Source organism: Pelophylax lessonae, assembly GCF_965119305.1.
Source record: "Pelophylax lessonae genome assembly, chromosome: 2".
Taxonomy (NCBI): Eukaryota; Metazoa; Chordata; class Amphibia; order Anura; family Ranidae; genus Pelophylax; species Pelophylax lessonae.
In genome coordinates, this window is record NC_138769.1 from 751,383,770 (window position 1) to 751,408,438 (window position 24,669).

Here is a 24,669-nt window from a genome sequence, read left to right on the forward strand (position 1 = left end):
GCTTATTGCGATTTTTTTTTACCAAAAATATGTAGCAGAAAACAAATTGGCCAAAAATGATAAAAAAATTAGATTTTTACATTTTATGGGGGGGAATTTTATATAAAAAAATGTGAAAAATATTGTTATTTTTTCAAAATATTCACTATTTTTTTGTTTATAGCGCAAAAAGTAAAAAGTGCACAGGTGATCAAATACCACCAAAAGAAATCTCTGTTTGTGGGAAAAAAAGGACGTAAATTTTGTTTGGGTACAGCGTCGCAGGACCACGCAATTGTCAGTTCAAATCGCACAGTGCAGAATCGCAAAAAGTGGCCTGGACGTAAGACAGCAAAATCCTCCGGTGGTAAAGTGGTTAAATTATTGGCCTGAGAAGGTCTTTGCTAAGCCTCTAAAATTTTCTGTAAGGCTCTTCACCCAAGGACAATGAACTCCCATTCACCTCATAACAAAGATGGCTGCCAGGATATAACAATGTGTATAAAATAATATGTACGGGCCTTATATGATTCCGTTTAGCCCCAATAGTTCTGACATGTTTATGTAAGTGTGAGAAATCACAGACCCCATACTACACGGGAGGGGTCTAAACTCTAACCCTAACCTAAACCCCTAGCCCCTAACACTAACCCCCCACCCCTAATCCTAAACCTTAACCCCTAACCCTAACAACCACCCTAGCCCCCTAACCCCCTAATCCTAAACCCTAACCCCAACCCCCTAACCCTATCCCCTAAACCTAATACCTAAAACCCCAACCCTAAACCCTAGCCCCTGCCCCTAAACCCCACCCCCTAATCCTAAACCTTAACCCCCTAACCTCCACCCTAGCCCCTAACCCGTAATCCTAAACCCTAGCCCCTAACCCCCACCCCTTAATACTAAACCCTAATCCCCAACCCTATCCCCTAACCACCACCCCCTAATCCTAAACTCTAACCCCCACCCTAGCTCCTAAACCTAACCCAATCCCTTAACCCTATCCCCTAGACCGAATACCTAAACCCCTAACCCCAACCCTAGCCCCCTAATCCTAAATGCTAACCCTAGCCCTTAACACCCACCCCCTAATCCTACACCTTAACCCCTAAACCTAACAACCACCCTAGCCCCTAACCCCGTAACCATAACCCCCTAATCCTAAACCCTAACCCTATCCCCTAAACCTAATACCAAAACCCTAATCCTAAACCCTAACCCCTAAACCTAACTCTAACCCCCTAACCATAAGGCTCTAACCCCTAAACCCTAGCCCCTAACCATAACGCTCTAACCCCCTAAACCTAATACCAAAACCCCTAATTCTAAACCCTAACCCCTAAACCTAACTCTAACCCCCTAACCATAAGCCTCTAACCCCTAAACCTAAACCCTCTTAGATTATGAATGTGTTGATGTCCATGAACAGTACCAATAAAGTCCACAAGAAGCCTCCAAACACACTTTTCATGTAAGTTTTTTTATTCTGATATAACATAGCCATGGGAGGACTCTTCATTTGCTCCGCCCTGCACTGTGCATTAGGTGGGCGGAGCAAGCAGGTAACCTGTGACCGATCTTGTAGACATCACTGCAGGATAATCTTTCTTTTTTTCCCCTATGGCCGCCCAGTGCTGATTGGTGGTATTGCAGTTATGTGGAGTCATCCTGCAAGCTGTGAAAGAGTCGCATGGTGCACTATAGGAAGGAAGAGAATAGCTTCACTAGAGGGAAATAATGGAGCATGCTCAGTGCAAGTGGCAACAAAGCAGCCTCTGGATTGGCTGCTATAACATTGCCACTAACGGCAGGGAGGTGCAAGAGAAGGGAAGGATCAACCAGGAATTTACCATAAATTATATAATGGGGGATTTAATGGTTCAGCCCACTGGTAGAACAAGTGATTGCAAATTAAAAAGCACACAGACAATTTTTTGCATTTAATGACGTTTTGAACCAAGTAAAAACCGCCCAAAACAATAAATACCACCAATTCCATAAATATAGTAAATTGTAATTTTTCAGTAACATCCAGGAAGGTGGAAGGTTGGAGAATCGCAGTACTGATGATTATTGTGTGATGTCTTCTTCTTATTTCCTAATTCCCATTCCGGGGTCACCCCCAGTTCCTGACCAGACCCCTCCCCCGAGGAGAGTGAACACATGGCTCCTCTGCTCTGACCTCCCACTAAGCCCCTCCAATACATTATATATAGGGGGAACTCCTCACTCTCTGCCTATGGGGGGCGCTGTACAATTCTAGGGAAGGTAACCCCCCTCCTTCACACTGTAATGGCACTTTTCCACTGCAAGTACCGGCTAGTACCGGCTCGGCTCTACTCGGCCCTGCTTGGCCCGGTTTGCTTTTCCACTGCGGTACCGCATGGTATAGTGTCGGAACGGTTCGGTACGGTATAGGTTTGCTTTTCCACTAAAGTAGTACTAAAGTTAAGTGGGTGGGATAACAACGGGGTGGGTGTGATTCTCTGACCAATCAGTGGCTAGTAGTGACTGCATGCAAAGGATTGTGGGATATGGTACCAGTTTGGTACCTGTTGGAACCACAATCGAGTAGGTACTGTTTTTTCAGAGCCGTACCATACCGTACCGTTCGGTTCCATGCAGTGGAAAAGCAAACCTATACCGTACCGTACCGAACCGTTCCGACCCTATACCATGCGGTACCGCAGTGGAAAAGCACAAAAGCGTGCCGAGCCGGTACGGTTCTATGCAGTGGAAAAGCGCCATAAGTCAAGCCGTACCAAACACTGTTACACGGCACATAAAAATGTAACAAAAACTGTCAGATAATAAAACTCACAAACAATGCGCCCCCCACAATGCAGGTCAACCATGGCCACCAGTTTTCCTGTGATGGGGAGGTCACTGTACAGACTGGTACAGATCCTGTCCTGAAGGCCGCACTCACACCATGAGATCTTTTATTGTGCGCCTCCTCTGGTTCAGCTCATGGTAACCAGCCTTAAACACTTAGTATGATGGATTATAGTCCCCGGTGTTCCCATAATCTTCGAGCTCCTGGAGGATGTCCCAGATGGACTTATTGTTGCTCCATCACTTGTCCTTCTGGGAGGTAATAAAACTCTAACTCATATAGAACACACACATGGGCATTGAAGAAGTGCTGTAGGTGGTCAGGTCTGTCCAGCTTCTGTCCTCCTGCATCACCTGGGGGAAGGAAGATTCCTCCACGTGGACAACTGGAACAGCTGAACCAAAATCTGTCTGTCTGCTATCATCCAGGAGACTTTGTGAAGAAGGAAGACTTCCATACCCCGGTGAGCTGGCAATCTGGCCAAGCCGGTATTCTATGACTTTATCTCAGACACTATGAGGCTGGTATCCCACACTGGGGCAATGTCCTTCCTATCTGGGGGGGTCCCGATGCAGCAGCACTGGAAGTATCACTCTCTGCACTGGGCAAGTCATAGTCCTGCTTCTCTAGCTGAGGGACCTCCAAGCCAGCTTCTGGTGTCACAGACAGGGATGACACCTAGACAAATTGTCAGTCTTTCTTTATCTCCAACCCTGCCAGGCCAACATCAACCCGAGTGATTTGGGGGAGCAGCCCAGCCCTCTCCTCCTGCACCCCACTGTGCAGAGTCCAGGGAGACAGGGACCAGTGGTGCAGAAGAGGGCTGGTGGGGTGCTCTGACTACACAACTGGTAAATCGAGATTCACAGGGGGTACAGCAACCAGGTATTCCCAGTCTCAATGTCTGCCTGGTATGTCCAGGGAAGCCTCTCACTCAGAGAGAAACTTGAACAAGAAAGTCACATATGATGGGCATTGTGCCGAGGAGCTGACCTCTGTGGAAGGTTCAAGACAGGTGCAACAAAAGGGGGAGAGCAGATCATGGCCCACATCCCAGGAAAGGGTAAATCTTGCACAGGTTGGAAATACAGATCTGTATTAAGCAGAGACAAGATGTCTCAGTGCTGCTCTATGCTGACTGTACCATGTGCTCCCTCTAAGTTCACTTCTACACGTGTCTGTCTCTTCTTCTGTACCACAAATTCTCCACCTCACCTACTTAGGAACACCCACCTCCTCTACCAGCATTCAATCACATTGTGACTTTGGCCCTAGACCCGCCTCCTTTACCAGTATTCAACCACATCATGACTTTGGCCCTAGACCCGCCTCCTTTACCAGCATTCAACCACATCATGACTTTGGCCCTAGACCCGCCTCCTTTACCAGCATTCAATCACATAGGGACTTTGGCCCTAGACCCGCCTCCTCTACCAGCATTCAATCACATAGGGACTTTGGCCCTAGACCCGCCTCCTCTACCAGCATTCAATTACATAGTGACTTTGGCCCTAAACCCGCCTCCTTTACAGCATTCAATCACATAGCGATTTTGGCATTGGACCCGCCTCCATTTCCACAGCAGCCAATCCTGATGACTACACTAATCCTGTAAGCGTGGCACTCCTCATGGGTGAATGTCTTAGCTAGTGTCCTATAGGAACATTCTCTGTACACTGTACCCATCCGATCCCTCACAAACCTGCCTGCCTGTCACACAAAGGATGAAGATGGGGGTTTGAGACTCTTACACTCCATCCCCCTAATACAAGTCCATAACAACCACCATATGCCTGGAGCACACTTTACACAGGACCTGCAGAACAATCATGGTTCAGATGAGGACTCTAGAAGTCCACCCAAACACCCGGATGTGAGGGATGAGGGTCAGGGTCACCTGATATGTTTTCAATTGAGGGGTCCTTTCTCACCACCAGGAGGGTGACCCCTTTCCCTAACCACCACCAGCCCCTGGGCCAATCAGGTTTCCTTTAATCACTCAAATGTGCCCTATCACCAGGTATTGGCTTTGCAATCTGAGTTACACCTTTAATGTCTCTCGTTACATTACATGGAGGCCTCCTCCAATTATCTTCTTTACTTAACGTGAGTGAAAACCACCCACAACAGTGAGATCAGTGCAATTCCATACATATGGTAAATGGTTACATAACAGTCCATGAGGAAAGGCAGTTTAACCTTAAAATGCGTAAGGGGTTCTTCACTGTAAGGATGTGGAATTCTCTTCCACAAGCAGTCGTATCAGCAGGGAGCATTGATAGTTTCAAAAAACTATTAGATGGGCACCTTGGAGATCACAACATACAGGGGTATACAATGTACAACATACAGGGGTATACAATGTACAACATACAGGGGTATACAATGTACAACATACAGGGGTATACAATGTACAACATACAGGGGTATACAATGTACAACATACAGGGGTATACAATGTACAACATACAGGGGTATACAATGTACAACATACAGGGGGTATACAATGTACAACATACAGGGGTATGCAATGTACAACATACAGGGGTATACAATGTACAACATACAGGGGTATACAATGTACAACATACAGGGGGTATACAATGTACAACATACAGGGGTATACAATATACAACATACAGGGGGTATACAATGTACAACATACAGGGGGTATACAATGTAAAACATACAGGGGGTATACAATGTACAACATACAGGGGTATACAATGTACAACATACAGGGGGTATACAATGTAAAACATACAGGGGTATACAATGTACAACATACAGGGGTATACAATGTACAACATACAGGGGGTATACAATGTACAACATACAGGGGTATACAATGTATGGTTAAAAGCAAACACACACACACACATCATAGGTTGAACTGGATGGACTGATGTCTTTTTTCAACCTCACTAACTATGTAACCATGTAACTATGTAACTATATGTAACTATGTAACTATGAAGATGGTAAACAGTCCCATAATAAGGTCACTCTTCAATAATGTCCAGCAAGGTGGAAGGAGGGAGAATTGTGGTCCTCATGATTATTGTGTCATGTCCTCTACTTATTTCCTAATTCCCATTCCAGTTCCTGAGCAGACCTCTCCCCTATGAAGAGAGAACCCCACGGCTCCTCTGCTACATTCTCAGCTCTGTGTCTGTTCAGAGTGATAATCTGTCTCTTCTTCAGGAATAAATCTGTTGCAGTTGTCTGTCCAGGAATCCAGACACACAGGGTAACAAATACACAGTAGGTGTGTCACAGAGACTTTATGTGAGAGGAATCCTCATTTCCATCTAACTGAGTCACTAATTTGCTTTATTAATATCCCCCGATGACTTCAGAGTCACTCAGCATGCCGGACAGTGTAATGCAATGGTGGCCACTTACCTATCTCACAGAACCTCCACATCTGTGGCCGTATTCCAGAGATACCCCCATGAGTGTTGCTCGATGTTCTGAACCTTCTGTCCTGTGAATCCATCTAAATATATTTTTTTCTTTTTCCAGCCCAACAGAAGAAGAAGAGGAAACTGGAGAAAAGTTTATCAGGTTAGTAGGACGTCCATGTTTGATATGAAATGTCTTCTGGAGGAACATTTTGTTGTGTTTTAGTCTCACACTGTGGTGGATCCAGGAGTTGTGTAAATTGCACGTTCCCGACCCACAGGCACAACGCACAGCTCTTTAGAAGATGCACCAGGGTGCTGGTAATTCTTCATGGCATCCCAACACATCTGTTACATAGTAGGTGAGGTTGAATAAAGACAATAGTCCATCCAGTTCCCCCTGTGTAGGTGTGTGCGGCTGTAATCATCTCACATACCCCTGAATGTTCTGATCCTTGAGATGTACGTCAAAGAGTCTTTTGAAAGCCACCATACTTCCCGCAGAAACCACCTCTTGGGGTAGAGAATTCCACAACCTTGTAGCCCTAACAGTAAAGAACCCCCCACGTTGCCTGAGGTTAAAACACTTCTCCTCTAATCGCATTGTATGCCCTCGAGTCCTCATGCAATCCCTTTGACTGAACAGCTTATTTTCTAAGCTGAGATCCCCATTGAGATATTTATAAATTGCTATCATGTCCCCCCTCAGGCGTCTCTTCTCCAGGGAGAATAAATCAAGCGATTGCAGACGCTCTTCATAATTAAGGTCCTCCAATCCCCTAATCAGTTCAGTTGCCCTTCTCTGGACTCTCTCCAGCTCCAACACATCCCTCCTGAGGACCAGCGACCAGAACTGGACAGAATACTCCAGATTCGGTCGGACCAGAGTTTTATAAAGTGGAAGGATTATAGTCTTATCTCTGGAATACATCCCTTTCTTTATGCATGCTAATATTCTGCCGGCTTTGGCAGCTGCCGCTTGACATTGCATGCTATTGCTTAGTCTATCCTCTACCAAGACTCCCAGATCTTTCTCCATTTTTGATTCCCCCAAGGGTTCCCCTCCTAAAGTGTATTGTGCTTTTATGTTTCTAGTCCCCAAGTGCAAAACCTTCCACTTCTCCACATTAAACCTCATTTGCCAAGTCGTTGCCCACTCCGTTATTTTGCCCAGGTCATCCTGAGGATGCAGCACCATGTAGTCCTGTGCGGCTACATTATTAGAAAAATGGGCGGGGACTTTTTTCCTGGCATTTCCAGCAGGTACAGCAGTCCATTCACATGAATTGGTTACTGTGCCCACACCAACACACCTGCATGGACCCAATACAACGTGACCTAGCTTTAGTCTGGACGATGAGTCCATAGTTTAGAGGCTTCCACAATCCTCCATTATTTCATGAGATATCTTCTTTTATGGTTCCATTCTTCGGGTTTATGGTTAGAATCAGAAGAAAAGGAAGCCGACAACTCCAGAATCCAGGAAAATTAATTATCTTTATTGCTACACAGAGGGGGATAAAAACTGCTTACATGTTTCGTCACAAATAGTGTTGAGCGAACACGGACTGTATTATTTGGGTCCGTACCGGATAATTGGATTTTTGCTACCCGGACACGGACCCGAAAACTTAACTGTATGTTCGGGTTTAAAATCCGTGTTCGGTAATTTTATTTCCTGTTTTGTATGTAATGGCGCGCTTTTAATGGCGGGCTTTCAACAGCCAATCAACAAACGTTTAACTGGTGTGCGCCATCACAGCCATGCCTACTAATGAATTAGTAGCTGTGATTGGCCATCTGAAGCATGTGACCCATGTCTTTATAAGTTCGAGAGACACAGCGCGGTGTGTCATTCTGCTGTAGTGTAGGGAGAGAGCACACATCATACGTGCTGGCTGCTGCTGATTAGGGACAGACAGTGAAAAATTGTGTCCGAAAAGAATGCAGGGACAGGTCGGAGTGTAGGCAGGGAAAGATATTTGAGCATTTTAGGGACAGGCTGGAGAGATTAGGCAGGGACACATAGGAGACACAGGACAGAACAATCGTCCGTTAGCGATCTACATCGATTTTGCTGTGTGGGGGGTGGTGCAGTGAACAATCTTTTTGCCCTCACTTGAGCCCACTGAGGAGGAGGAGGGAGAAAAAAATCTATTTTTATCAGTCTGTTGTGTGCAGCGTTCAGCTATATTTTACTACAGATTGCTGTTCTAATCTGCTATTTAAAAATTACAAATTTAAAGGGGAATTTTTTTTAAGAGCACTTGCCATGCTCTTAACTACATTTTGCTGGCATTTGCAGCACTCTAGCCCTTTCCATTGTTTTTTAGAGCCATTTTAGTGCCTGAAAGTTAGGGTCCCCATTGACTTCAATGGGGTTCGGTGTCCGGGTAAAGTTCGGAAAAAGTCCGGGACACGGACCCGGACTTTTTTTTCAAGTTCGGCCGAACCCGCCGAACACAGACATCCAAGTGTCCGCTCAACTCTAGTCACAAAGCCTTGATCACCGCATATTTTTACCAATGGAAGACAAACCTATAGAGACACCACACACCTCATTTCAGGGTGGATACTACAAGAAAACAATCCATTACATAAAATCAAGTCTAATCAGTGGACAGAGAAAAAAGCAGCACTAGATAGTAATCACGTGGTCTGTGACCCATTCTGGGGAAAGGAAGTATCAATAAATGGGAAATGAAAATATTGTAAAGGGCCTGGCCGGCGCTATCGGATTAGAGAATGTAGTTATGAAATAACAGGAAAGAATAAACAGGACAAATGCAGCTCCTAATTCAGTCTAACCAAACGGCTGAATAGGGGAGCGAAGGGGAGAGATATATGAAGCTGCGCTGATCCAATAAAGTGAATATCAGCAGGTAAGTAGAAACACTCAGCATAAATAGAATAAATACACTGAATAATAAATATAAAGTGACTTGAGTACAAAAAAAGCACAGCAGGCAGTGATAAACTAAAAGTGTTCAATATAAAGTGACTCCAGTGCCAAAGCATATTAATACCAGACTCTTAGTAGAAAATCACATATGAAAGTGATGTGCAAAAAAATGACTGCAATAAAATACAATAATGGTGACTAAATAACAGCAGCAATCTCAATCCCAATACTAAAATCAATGATCAATAATCCTGTCAGGGTTATTTGGGGAGATTAAATTCACAAATAGAAATGAAATGTCATATTTTGTTCTATATAGAAATGAAGCAGTGGCGTCCATTTTGTTAAAGGCCACTAAAAGTTCAAACCTCCTTTTCGGCTAAATGTGTCTTTTCAAAAGATGTTTTAAAGTTTCAACAGACATGCTGTGTTGACCTAAGGTAATAAATAAATAGTCTGTTGACTTTCTTTAAGATAAGGTCTAAGACACTATTCCAGTGGTTCTCAAATCCGGTCCTCGGGACCCACCAACAGGCCAGGTTTGCAAGATAACTAAATTACATCACAGGTGATCTCATTTGCTTCTCAGTGATTGCAGTATTCTAGTCTGCATCCCCCAAGGTAATACTTAAAATCTGGCCTGTTAGTGGGTCCCGAGGACCGGATTTGAGAACCACTGCACTATTCCAAGGTAATCTTGTTTGTGTGGGATCATAAAACAAGTCAGTATTTTTCTGTGTTTAGATCCATTTTAAAATAAGATTTAAAGATATATATTATAATCTTATATGTAAAGGAATATTAACACTGAAATATATATATAACTAGCATACATAGATATATAAAAGACCGTTATATATTATAATTGTTTCATATTTTAGGCCAATTTGTTTTCTGCTACATATTTTTGGTAAAAAAAATCCCAATAAGCGTATTTTGATTGGTTTGCGCAAAAGTTATCGCGTCTACTAAGTACAGGAAATATTTATGTAATTTTTATTGTTTTTTTTTTTTTTTTTTTTTACTAGTAATGGCGGCGATCTGCGATTTCTAGCGGGACTGTGACATTGCGGCGGACAGATCAGACCCCTGACTGACATTTTTGACACTTTTTGGGGACCATTGACATTACTACAGTAATCAGTGCTATACATATGCACTGTTACTGTAATAATGACAGGGAAGGGGGTTAACCCTGTGGGTGATCAAAGGGGTTAATGTATGCCTGTGTGCTTACTGACTGTAGGGGGGGAGGGGGGGTTTGTGACAGACACAGAGTTTGCAGTTTCAGCTTAGCTTAAGCTGCTGATCTGTCCCTACCTGTCTCACAGAAGATCCGCCTGCTTTGTTTACATAAGCAGGCAGGTCTTCTCTCCATTTCCCGGATGATCACGGGACGAAGGCGGCAATCGCCACCTCTCTTCCCGCGGCCCGCCTCCCGCTGTGTTTAAATAGAGCTGGCTGTGTCCATGTCTGCTCTGCATATGCTGACACGGACCTGTCATCTGATCTGATTTTTTTTTTTTTTTTTTTTGAGGTTGGGGGTGGTAATCTTGGGTGAGTTCCTACACTTATTTTCCCAGGCCTTGACCCCTGGTTATGATATTATTTATCTTTCATCAATTTTTTGTTCATTTGATTATTGCGGCACTAGCACTTTATGTGGGTAGCGTAACGTTTTTATGTTTATTAGATGATTCGATTTATGTGGATTTATAGTGAGTGCAGCTATCACTGTTTTAGGTTTTAGTCACTGAAATCATTCTGGTTTCGGCACTCAGCGCAATTAATTTTATTCTTTGACTATTTCATGTGTGTATGAGGAATAAAATCTTCTCCTTTCTCTCATAAAGACATCAGCGAGGACCACAGAGAGTCTATGGAGGAGGACTTCCAGAGGATTGAAGAATATAATTCCTGTATGGGGGAGAAAGTTCATCTAAAGAAAAGATTCACCAAGTTATGGATGATAAAGGGACGCCAGAATAAAGAGGAAAAAGAAGAAGAAATAAGGAGTTCAGGCAGAAAACATCTACAGATCATGGAGAAAAGATCCCCAACCACAATCCAGGCCCTCTTTGACTCTGATGAAGATGGGTTCATCCCTAAGATTGTGGTGTTAGAAGGACCTGCTGGGATTGGAAAAACAATGACCGCCATGAAGATCGTGCTGGACTGGGCCTCTGGGGATCTCTATGAAGACAAGTTTGACTTTGTGTTTTATCTGAGCTGTAGAGAAATCAACACCATCCCTGGAAACATAAGCCTTGTGGGACTTTTCTCCAGAACCTGCAGTCTGAGTTCAGATGACCTGGTGTCTATTCTGGAGGATCCTGGAAGTCAGAGAAAACTTCTCACCATAGTTGATGGGTTTGATGAACTGAGGTGGACTCTGGAGGAGAAATCTGAGATTTGTCTTGACATTTCTACGGAAACTCACAAGGAAATAATTCTCCAAACATTGCTCAAGAGACAGATTCTCCGAAAATCTTCTCTGATCATCACCACGAGGTCACTGGCCATGCAGAAACTGAACACATTCATCAATGATTCTTGCAATGTGGAAATCCAGGGATTTACAAGGGACGATCGAGAGGAATATGTCAATAAATTATTTGGAAATAAAGAAGATGCAGACAAAGTTCTCAGTATAATAAAATCCAATAAAGTTCTGTACACCATGTGTGCCGTCCCCATCACATGCTGGATTGTGTGCACTGTAATGAAACAAGGAATAAAGAAAGATTTGGGTTCAATTCGGTGTCATACGACAACTTCAATTTACCTTCGCTACCTGGAGATTTTACTAACCCATCACAGCAAGAAGGAGGAGTCTGTACGCAGGAAACAAACCTGTCTGAAGAAGCTGTGTGCTCTGGCCAATCAGGGAGTTCTGAACCAACAAATCTTATTTGAGAAGAAAGATCTAGAAAGACATGGACTTTCTCTGGATGAGGTGGAGTCTGTATTTCTGAATGAGAACATCTTTCATTGGGACGTCCGCACCCAGACCTGCTACAGCTTCATCCACCTGAGTGTACAGGAGTTCCTTGCTGCTCTGTACTATGTGCTGGATGAAGGGTCTGGGTCTATGGAAGGCACTTTCCTCCCGGAGATCTGTGAAGGGAAATCATTTGATGACTTCAGTTCAGATTCCTCACATTTAGTATTATCTGTGCAATTCCTGTTTGGTCTCTTAAATGAAAATCAGGTGAAAACATTCTCAGAGATCACAGGAATCCCCATCTCACTCCGAGCCAAACCTGCAATCCTAGAATGGGCCAAGAAGGACATTGATCCGATTGTCTATACTCATACCATCTCCTGTCTGTATGAGACTCAGGATGAGGACTTCATTAGGAGAGTCATGTCTGGTGATACATGTTTGTCTCTGTGTGGTTCATATACTAATCACTTGTGGTTGAACAGGAATTATTCCAGGCAGCTGAGCTATTGCTTGGAGACTTTGAAGAGAGAAAGTTTTCAGACTTTATATTTTGAATCTCTCACTGTGGGTCCAGAGTGGCAGAAAATTCTCTCTCCATTCCTACACCGGAGTCAGAAGGTCAGGTAAGTGAGTGTGAGAATCTCCTAACTGAATGCAGAGAATGGTCAGGAACCTGCATAGAGTATAACGGGGAGAGAATGGTCAGGAACCTGCATAGAGTATAATGGGGAGAGAATGGTCAGGAACCTGCATAGAGTTTAACGGGGAGAGAATGGTCAGGAACCTGCATAGAGTATAACGGGGAGAGAATGGTCAGGAAGCTGCATAGAGTATAACGGGGAGAGAATGGTCAGGAACCTGCATAGAGTATAACGGGGAGAGAATGGTCAGGAACCTGCATAGAGTATAATGGGGAGAGAATGGTCAGGAACCTGCATAGAGTATAACGGGGAGAGAATGGTCAGGAACCTGCATAGAGTATAACGGGGAGAGAATGGTCAGGAACCTGCATAGAGTATAACGGGAAGAGAATGGTCAGGAACCTGCATAGAGTATAACGGGGAGAGAATGGTCAGGAAGCTGCATAGAGTATAACAGGGAGAGAATGGTCAGGAACCTGCATAGAGTATAACGGGGAGAGAATGGTCAGGAACCTGCATAGAGTATAACGGGGAGAGGATGGTCAGGAACCTGCATAGAGTATAACAGGGAGAGAATGGTCAGGACCCTGCATAGAGTATAACGGGGAGAGAATGGTCAGGAATCTGCATAGAGTATAACGGGGAGAGAATGGTCAGGAACCTGCATAGAGTATAACGGGGAGAGAATGGTCAGGAACCTGCATAGAGTATAACGGGGAGAGAATGGCCAGGAACCTGCATAGAGTATAACGGGGAGAGAATGGTCAGGAACCTGCATAGAGTATAATGGGGAGAGAATGGTCAGGAACCTGCATAGAGTATAACGGGGAGAGAATGGTCAGGAACCTGCATAGAGTATAACGGGGAGAGGATGGTCAGGAACCTGCATAGAGTATAACAGGGAGAGAATGGTCAGGACCCTGCATAGAGTATAACGGGGAGAGAATGGTCAGGAATCTGCATAGAGTATAACGGGGAGAGAATGGTCAGGACCCTGCATAGAGTATAACGAGGAGAGGATGGTCAGGAACCTGCATAGAGTATAACGGGGAGAGAATGGCCAGGAACTGTTCACTGTACCCCACAAAGATTGTGTTCACTGTACCCCACAAAGGTTTTGTTCACTGCACCCCACAAAGATTGTGTTCACTGTACCCCACAAAAGTTGTGTTCACTGCACCCCACAAAGGTTTTGTTCACTGCACCCCACAAAGATTGTGTTCACTGCACCCCACAAAGATTGTGTTCACTGTACCCCACAAAGGTTTTGTTCACTGCACCCCACAAAGATTGTGTTCACTGCACTCCAAAAGGATTGTCTTCACTGCACCCCACAAAGATTGTGTTCACTGCACCCCACAAAGATTGTGTTCACTGCACCCCACAAAGATTGTGTTCACTGTACCCCACAAAGGTTTTGTTCACTGCACCCCACAAAGATTGTGTTCTTTGTACCCCCCAAAGATTTTGTTCACTGCACCCCACAAGGATTGTCTTCACTGCACCCCACAAGGATTGTCTTCACTGCACTCCACAAGGATTGTCTTCACTGCACCCCACAAAGATTGTGTTCACTGCACTCCAAAAGGATTGTCTTCACTGCACCCCACAAAGATTGTGTTCACTGCACCCCACAAAGATTGTGTTCACTGCACCCCACAAAGATTGTGTTCACTGTACCCCACAAAGGTTTTGTTCACTGCACCCCACAAAGATTGTGTTCTTTGTACCCCCCAAAGATTTTGTTCACTGCACCCCACAAGGATTGTCTTCACTGCACTCCACAAGGATTGTCTTCACTGCACCCCACAAAGATTGTGTTCACTGTACCCCACAAAGATTTTGTTCACTGCACCCCACAAAGATTGTGTTCACTGTACCCCACAAAGATTTTGTTCACTGCACTCCAAAAGGATTGTCTTCACTGCACCCCACAAAGATTGTGTTCACTGTACCCCACAAAGGTTTTGTTCACTGCACCCCACAAAGATTGTGTTCACTGTACCCCACAAAGGTTTTGTTCACTGCACCCCACAAAGATTGTGTTCACTGTACCCCACAAAGATTGTGTTCACTGTACCCCACAAAGGTTTTGTTCACTGCACCCCACAAAGATTGTGTTCACTGTACCCCACAAAGGTTGTGTTCACTGCACCCCACAAAGGTTTTGTTCACTGCACCCCACAAAGATTGTGTTCACTGCACCCCACAAAGATTGTGTTCACTGTACCCCACAAAGGTTTTGTTCACTGCACCCCACAAAGATTGTGTTCACTGTACCCCACAAAGATTGTGTTCACTGCACTCCAAAAGGATTGTCTTCACTGCACCCCACAAAGATTGTGTTCACTGTACCCCACAAAGGTTTTGTTCACTGCACCCCACAAAGATTGTGTTCACTGTACCCCACAAAGGTTTTGTTCACTGCACCCCACACAGATTGTGTTCACTGTACCCCCCAAAGATTTTGTTCACTGCACCCCACAAGGATTGTCTTCACTGCACCCCACAAGGATTGTCTTCACTGCACCCCACAAACATTGTGTTCACTGCACCCCACAAAGGTTTTGTTCACTGCACCCCACAAAGATTGTGTTCACTGTACCCCCCCAAAGATTTTGTTCACTGCACCCCACAAGGATTGTCTTCTCTGCACCCCACAAAGATTGTGTTCACTGTACCCCCAAAGATTTTGTTCACTGCACCCCACAAGGATTGTCTTCACTGCACCCCACAAGGATTGTCTTCACTGCACCCCACAAAGATTGTGTTCACTGTACCCCCACAAAGGTTTTGTTCACTGCACCCCACAAAGATTTTGTTCACTGCACTCCAAAAGGATTGTGTTCACTGCACCCCAAAAAGATTGTGTTCACTGCAGCCCACACACAGAAAAATGGATGTGGATCACTGACACCTGCCTATCTCCTATCCCACACCACACAGCAATATCGATTGTAGTTTGTAGAACACACTTTCCCTAAAATTCAGCAGACTCTGTCCCTAACAGGATTGAGAAGAGATCGTAGATCAGGAGAACTAAGTGCAGACCCCACCCCACACAGCAATATCGATTGTAGTTTGTAGAACACACTGACCCTATAATTCAGCAGACTCTATCCCTAAAATGCCTACAACTCGCCCTGCCTAAACACTCCGACCTGTCCCTCAATTCTATCCGGACACAAATGGTTTTTTCCTGCCTATCTTTCCCTAATCAGCAGCCAGCACGTTGATGTGTGCTCTGTCCCTGATCTAAGCAGCAGAATGACGCCGCTGCGGCTGCCTGGAACTTATAAAGACTTGGTCACATGCTTCAGACGGCCAATCACAGCTACTGAGACATTTGCAGGCATGGCTGGGATGGCTTAAGGCACACCAGTTAAACGATTGTTGATTGGCTGTTGAAAGCCCTCCATGAAAAGAGCGCCAAAGCATGCAAAACCCGGAAATAAAACGACCGAACACAGATTTTTACCCGAATATACAGTAAAGTGTCCGTGTTCGTGTTCGGGTAACAAAAATCCAATTATTCGGTACGAACACGAATAATACAGTCCGTGTTCGCTCAACACTAGTTCAGAGGTCTGGGGGTGGAAATAATACCAGGGGTGGGACATCATCATCCCAACATTGGAGGGACAAATTGTCTGCAGAAGTGGGTGGAGATGGGAATGTCTGGATTGTATTTTATATTTGGAACCAAAGTGGTGTTCCAGGATTTTCCAGAAACTGTTAATGAATGGAGACCCCTGTGTAGGGAGGCCAGAGATCCTGTATATATATCAGGGGCCTCCTTTAAGTTATGTCTGGAGTATGACTTCAAACACTGCTCATTCCCACCAATGAGAAGTCCTCATCAGGTCCAGTATGAGACTGAAGATCCAGAGGGAAGGCCGCCATGTGGAAGGGAAATGTTGGGTGTTACATTGTTATTCTTGGTGTCAGAGGTCATCCATTCTTGGTGGTAATTATTATCTCATTATTGGGTTTTAGATTTTGGGGTTGTACTATTTCCAGTAAAGATTGTCCGGGAGAGGACAAAGCAGAAGATGAAGAAGAGTCCTCCTCTTCAGAAGATGAAGAAGAGTTCCTGTTATCAGAAGATGAAGAAGAGACCTCTTCAGGATATAGAAGGAAGTCTGATACTCTTTCCTTTCTGATAAACTCGAAGAGTAAAATTCAGGAATTGGGGTAAGAGAAATGTGTGATCCTGCAGTGATGGGGAAATGTGACATCTTGTGATTGTTCCCGTCTCTCAGTGTTTCCTTCCATCTCTGGGTGTCCTCCATTCTCACCCATCTTCCATCACCTCTCCTCTTCTCATGTCTTCTCCTCTCTGAGGGAATCTATCTCTGGGTGTCCTCCATCCTCACCCATCTTCCATCACCTCTCCTCTTCTCATGTCTTCTCCTCTCTGAGGGAATCTATCTCTGGATGTCCTCCATCCTCACCCATCTTCCATCACCTCTCCTCTTCTCATATCTTCTCCTCTCTGAGGGAATCTTTCTCTGGGTGTCCTCCATCCTCACCCATCCCCGATATCCTCTCCTCTTCTCATGTCTTCTCCTCTCTGAGGGAATCTATCTCTGGGTGTCCTCCATCCTCACCCATCTTCCATCACCTTTCCTCTTCTCATGTCTTCTCCTCTCTGAGGGAATCTATCTCTGGGTGTCCTCCATCCTCACCCATCTTCCATCACCTCTCCTCTTCTCATGTCTTTTCCTCTCTGAGGGAATCTATCTCTGGGTGTCCTCCATCCTCACCCATCTTCCATCACCTCTCCTCTTCTCATGTCTTTTCCTCTCTGAGGGAATCTATCTCTGGGTTTCCTCCATCCTCACCCATCTTCCATCACCTCTCCTCTTCTCATGTCTTCTCCTCTCTGAGGGAATCTTTCTCTGGGTGTCCTCCATCCTCACCCATCTTCCATCACCTCTCCTCCTCTCATGTCTTCTCCTCTCTGAGGGAATCTTTCTCTGGGTGTCCTCCATCCTCACCCATCTTCCATCACCTCTCCTCCTCTCATGTCTTCTCCTCTCTGAGGGAATCTATCTCTGGGTATCCTCCATCCTCACCCATCTTCCATCACCTCACCTCTTCTCATGTCTTCTCCTCTCTGAGGGAATCTATCTCTGGGTGTCCTCCATCCTCACCCATCTTCCATCACCTCTCCTCTTCTCATGTCTTCTCCTCTCTGAGGGAATCTTTCTCTGGGTGTCCTCCATCCTCACCCATCTTCCATCACCTCTCCTCTTCGCATGTCTTCTCCTCTCTGAGGGAATCTTTCTCTGGGTGTCCTCCATCCTCACCCATCTTCCATCACCTCTCCTCCTCTCATGTCTTCTCCTCTCTGAGGGAATCTATCTCTGGGTATCCTCCATCCTCACCCATCTTCCATCACCTCTCCTCCTCTCATGTCTTCTCCTCTCTGAGGGAATCTATCTCTGGGTGTCCTCCATCCTCACCCATCTTCCATCACCTCTCCTCTTCTCATGTCTTCTCCTCTCTGAGGGAATCTTTCTCTGGGTGTCCTCCATCCTCACCCATCTTCCATCACCTCACCTCTTCTCATGTCTTCTCCTCTCTGAGGGAATCTTTCTCTGGGTGTCCTCCATCCTCACCCATCTTCCATCACCTCTCCTCCTCTCATGTCTTCTCCTCTCTGAGGGAATCTATCTCTGGGTATCCTCCATCCTCACCCATCTTCCATCACCTCTCCTCTTCTCATGTCATCTCCTATCTGAGGGAATCTTTCTCTGGGTGTCCTCCATCCTCACCCATCTTCCATCACCTCTCCTCTTCTCATGTCTTCTGCTATCTGAGGGAATCTTTTTCTGGGTTTCCTCCATCCTCACCCATCTTCCATCACCTCTCCTCTTCTCATGTCTTCTGCTATCTGAGGGAATCTTTTTCTGGGTTTCCTCCATCCTCACCCATCTTCCATCACCTCTCCTCTTCTCATGTCTTCTGCTATCTGAGGGAATCTATCTCTGGGTGTCCTCCATCCTCACCCATCTTCCATCACCTCTCCTCTTCTCATGTCTTCTGCTATCTGAGGGAATCTATCTCTGGGTTTCCTCCATCCTCACCCATCTTCCATCACCTCTCCTCTTCTCATTTAGAGGAGCAAGTTAAATGTAATTTATAAGATATAGCAGTCTTCTAGAGAACTCATTTAACTTTTAGATTTGACAGGCTATATAAATGTGTGGGGGTAAAAGGCATACTTTAACGCTGTTGCCTAGTATGTATAGAGAGATCCCCTCAGATAAAATAACACAGCCAGTTTGAAAACAGTCTTACCTTTACAGATGCAAAGTTTTGGTAACCGACACCCTCATGGCTTCCGACAAGCAAAAGTGTGCTGTGGAACGCCATGGGTCAGTTTAAATATTACCTTTGATCGAAGTAATTAGAAGTACGGGCCATCAGCTGGCGTCCACTTTGGGCTTCCTGGATCGTAGGGGCCGGGTCCACCCTCAACTTACTGCACATGTCAAACGGCATGACGCAATGGGGGCGGAGCCGGCGTCTGCGTTCCACCAGCACGGAAGGAAATCCGGAAGCGTGAAACGCAGGCAGATCCCATTGGTCAATGCAACTCCCTACAGGCGGAAGTGTTGCATGTATGGAACAAATTAACCAATAGAGCACGCCGATGGGACACGGCGTCTCTCACCGTGCCGGGATGGCCACATTGGGGACACTGTAAGGACAAAGAGCATCCGATAAAAATTAAAAATATAAGGTTTTGTATAGAAAGTCATATGATAGAAGTGCAAAATAAAGACTGTCATCTCCATTTTCACTATAAATTTTTTATATTTGATGCATCTTATTTTGACATTACCAAGGACCGCAGCGTGCTTGTTGAACTGACAAATATATACAGAAACAAACATGGCATAGTATATACAAAGAAACATGACAATGATGAATACAAAAAAATGATAGATATTACACTAATATTAGCATCACAACAAAAGGCCAATCGTCCCAGTGCCAGATATAGTGAAAAACGTACGGACTGTAACAATTCCACTGTTATATCTATGGAGATGACAAACAGACAGGGTAAACTAAATCTCCATTCCACCGGAACTAAATCCCTCCAAGAATGGCCTGAGGGACATTATGCCATTCAGGCCTGGGGGCTCAGTTGCCTTGAGGAAATGTATCCACCTCAGTTCCAACTGGAGGAGACTCTTGTTCCAGTCTCCCCCCCTGGAACTGGGGTGGACACGGTCCAAGATCAAAAACTTGATTTTTGGAAATTTTCCAGAGTGCACTAGACTGACATGCCTTCCAAGGGGTAGATCTGGATCGGATTTTCTCATGCTATTTATATGGCGGTAAGCACGTCTCCAGAATTCCAACTTAGTCTTACCTATGTAAAAACAATTACAATCACAAAGTAGCAAATAGACTACGCCGAATGTCCGACAGTTGGCAAAGTGTTTTGCTTTAAATCTTTGACCATTCGGTAGAATTGTTTTTTTTTGCGTTAACATAAAGCCGCAGTAATTACAACTTCCGCAAATAAAAGTCCCCTTAAATTTGCAGGGGTCACTGGGGAAATCACCTTTATATTCATTTCGGACCAATTTGTCCCTAAGTGCTGGTGCTTTTTTAAAAGTGAAACAGGGAGATTCTGATAAGTTTTGACCCAAAATAGGGTCTGATGTTAGGAAATGCCAATGTTTGGTTACTATTTTCTTAATTTTGGAGTGTTGATAGGCGTATGGTGTAATAATTCTCAGATTATTGCCATCATCTCTTTCCCGATTTGTTGGGGTTAATAGTTTTTGTCTGTCACTAAACAAGGCTCTCTTGTAAGCCCTTTTGAGGGATGTTTTAGAGTATCCCCTACGTGCTAGTTTACTGCGGAGTTCATCTGCTGCTAGTGGAAATGTTTTTAGGTCGGTGCAATTTTGCCTCAGTCGCAAATACTGACCAGTTGGAATAGAATGTATGAGGGGTTCCGGATGGAAACTAGATGCATGAAGGATGGTGTTGCCCGCAGTGGGCTTATGGTAAAAAGAACACCCCCCTCGCCCCTTGAAATCTCAACATCAAGGAATGTAATGCAGTTATCATCCATATTCATCGTAAAGGAGAGATTAATTAGAGATTAATTTGATTGCTCTTATTCATTCTCTCGAGGCAGTTTTGTAGAAGCTTGGAAGGGCCCTCCCAAATCAAAAAAACATCATCTATGTACCAGGTCCATAAATGGATATGGTCAGTGTACATAGATAATGCTTCATCCATAAGAAATGATTTCTCCCACTCCCCCGGGTATAGGTTTGCGTAGGATGGGGCACAACATGTCCCCATCGCTACTCCCTGCACCTGGAGGTAGTGGGAGCCATTGAAGGTAAAGATGTTGTGGGTTAGGATGTATTGTAGAAGGGTAAGCATAAATTCACTGTAGGCATCTAGTATGTCGTACAGCTGCAATCCCTCTATGATGAGGTATTGAGCTGTACAGAGCTTCCACATCTATGGTGACTAGTATTGCCTCAGAGGATATGTTGACATTTTCTAGAGGGTCTGTGCAGCTTCCCTGTACACCTGGATAGGAGGGGTGGCGGGGGCAGCATGTAGAGAAATCACTGTCCTCCTTTTTCCTCCTGTAGCTGCAGGTGGAAAACGGAGGAGATGCTCTGTATGCTGCCCCAGCCACTCCCCTATCCAATTCACTTGTGATCTTCTGTCTCTGGGCCCCTGTGTGCTCCCCCCCCCTCACTGTGCTCCCTTCCCTCTCCTGCCCGCTGCTGCAGGGAGTGTGTCACAATAGAGAACCAGGAAGGGGTCGGTAAATATGTAATTTACCAGCTCCTTCCTTTTTTGAATGGACAGAGTCATAGTCAGTGATATTGTAAAAAAAATAAAATAAAATGATAAAAAATAATACAATTAAAATAACAAAAAATAAAAACTACTGACACCAGTGGGTGAACTTCCAGGATCACAAAGGTCATACTTGCGACCGGGCCCTGGCATTCCACCACCGTGGAGAGGCCCCAAGATGGCAGGAAGGGGGCCCACTGCAGAACTTGTGAAAGGGTCCCACTGCGGGACCGTAATAAAGGACCCTGCAATTAAAGTAAATGGCCCCAGGATGACCACCTCCCCCCACCATCCCATATAGGGATTATAGAGGGAGACCCCCTCCCCCACATTTCTGTACATAGTGCACACCATCAGATAAGAAAAATGAGGAGTTGATAGAAATCCAACAGATATGAATAATTGCTGTAACTCCGAGTATATGATCTGTATCTATGGAGATGGATCTGAGTGACGTCACTGATAAAGAATGGGGGATGGGAGAATAAAGTCCTGTGACGTCACGTGTCCCCCATGTGAATGTAGAATCCCATTGTAAATGTGGAATATCCCCCAATATTGTACTTGTACCTCTCAGATATCCCAGAAGCCTCAGCACTAAATGTACATTCTCTATAAGGAAGCCTATTCCTGCCACAATCCGGTGACCTCTGGAGAACTCCTGATTTGTGGGCTTTAGGAAGGAGATGGAATATTGGGGTCACTGGAGATCCACCATCAGAAATTCCCCAGATTTATTTCCTAAGACCCCCCCCCCCCATCTACTCTATACTGTGTAGATATAAGAACTACAACAGCTTCACCTTTATCAGTTTCCCTAATAAGAAGATCTTTCCTGTGTATAAGATTCTGTATATCCGGATATTCCGCTCTAGTGATGTTATGTTATTTCTCTCTAAATGGGAATAATTCCTCATATTCATCCTATAATGTTATCTCATGTGTCTGGATTTCTCTCTGCAGGTTGGATGGATGTGGTGTGACTTCCTCCGGCTGGGAGGATCTCCGATCCATTCTTATCACTAACCGATCCCTCACCAAACTGGATCTATCAGGGAATTATCTGGAAGACTCTGGAATAAAACTTCTATGTGAGGGGCTCAGACATCCTGGCTGTACTCTGCAGAGGCTGAGGTGAGTCCTTGTCTGCCATAAAAAGTCCCCAGACTTCCTCTGTCCTGGCTCTGGGCAGCGAGTGTCTATCTCCCCCTCTCTGCTACTGGTGGGGGTTCTGTTCGGGTATGAAGGTCGTATGCTATGGACATAACCCCCCTCCGGAGTCCCCCCATAACCAAATATTATACTATGTAGAGCGGGGCAGTCAGCTTCATCTTATCGTATTTTCTTCCTTTCTGTTGGATTTCCTCATTACAAATTATTTCTCTATAAGATGAGTAGAGTTCTCCTCTGGTGAGGAGCATCCTCCTTATATTCTCCTTCTGGAGGGTTTTACTGATTTCTGAATTTCAGGTTTTCTGGGTGATATCACCAGGAAAGTGTCCTTTGTGTCTCCTGTCTGTCTGTGTGATTACTTCTATCTGCAGATGTGTGACTTCACCAAAGACTTATGGGTCATTTCCTAACCAAGTTGTCAGAATTAATAATACATTAATAATATCTCGCTGTGTCTCCATTATGTCAGAATGTTTATACTGCTCTGAATATAACAGTGTCTATTTATGGTTAATAATAAGCAAAGATCTATGCGGAAGGAGAATCTCAACTTATATCCATAAATCAATATGTAGCGAATTCATTTTATTGATTAATTTCTTTTTAAAAGCATATACCAATCTTAGTGAAAACAATCTACAGTATGGAATATATAAAAGTTTTATTCACGAGACATGTAATCACGATAAATGATCAAACTTGAGATGACACAAAAAGAAATAACTTTACAAAAATATGAACTTCAAACAATAAATGCAATGTGATGTGTAGCTCAATAATGAAAGTAAAAATAAAGCAAGATTACGTTTTTCCCAGATGTAGTAGCATAAACCATAGATAAGTATACTATACAATCAGACCACAATTGTCTGCGCAATGAACAGTCTGATAGTCACTCCACTGCAGATGAAGCAAGAATAGGCTATGCAAAACGTGAGACTAATACGCCAATATGCGCTAAATCTGATATTAATAAAAATGTATAAAAAGCAAAAATCATCTCTTTAGAGAAAAATCTACATATGGTTTATACGGCTGGGATTGTACTCTCGTTACCCTTGAATATGAAATGTAAAACATTTAAGGAAGTACATAAACAATATTGAATAATAATCAAATAAACAGCAAGGCATAATTACCATATTTAAAATGGCCACTAGCTTAGAATGGTAGTTACCAGAGTCTTTAAGATGGCTGCATTTCCAAGATGGTGGCCAATTAGGGAGGAGTTTCGTTTGGCGTCCCTCAAAGGTTCAGATACATGATGGAGTGAAATGGAGTCTGTGTAGATGAGTCTATGCATAGCTGTAGTAGTGTGTATGTTGTATGTGTGATGTATATTGTGTAATGTCATGTGTGTCATGTGTCTCTGTCATCTGGGCTTTTATATGGTATAGAACAAAGGACTATTAAAATTACCATAAGTTAAACCCAGAAGGAGGGACATTATCCCCAGTGGCTGGAACATCTTAACCATTAACTGGTGATGTCATTGGGTGACACCTTTTGGTCAACCAGTATATTAAAATTAAATAAAGATTTCTCCATTTAAGACTATTATAAAACAACATAAAATGTAACCATGCTCTCATCTATTACATGTCCATTTAATATCCACCAGGTATCTGAATAAAGATTAAATCTGGTAACAACATCTTAATATTTAATATATCTTATTTAAAATATATTGGATTTTACTTTTTAACCCAAGACTTCAATTACCGTAGTAGCATTCAGTGACCAGTGATGGCAGTATTGCATTGCTATTAGGTTTAGTATATAGCAATATAGCAGCATTATTTATCTTCAAATAAACTTTGCACCTTATATTGACAGAGAGCTTACAATCACAGACCTTCTAGACTCTAGCAAGGTTACAAATGTTTATGATGCTTTCTTACTTACAATTTACAAATGTTTACTGAAGCCTG

The 24,669-nt window shown here is 44.1% G+C and overlaps 1 protein-coding gene across 1 annotated transcript in view; it reads left to right on the forward strand.

The window, feature by feature from the left end:
- LOC309548400 (NACHT, LRR and PYD domains-containing protein 12-like) overlaps positions 1-24,669 on the forward strand; it is a gene marked incomplete at its 3' end in the record, with an annotated part of 99,878 nt that overhangs the window by 34,683 nt on the left and 40,526 nt on the right. Inside the window, exons 3-5 of the mRNA XM_082248339.1 lie at positions 6,341-6,382; positions 10,975-12,691; positions 22,529-22,699. Of these exons, the coding sequence (XP_082104465.1) occupies positions 6,341-6,382; positions 10,975-12,691; positions 22,529-22,699 (1,930 nt within the window). The remainder of the gene's footprint in view (positions 1-6,340; positions 6,383-10,974; positions 12,692-22,528; positions 22,700-24,669) is intronic.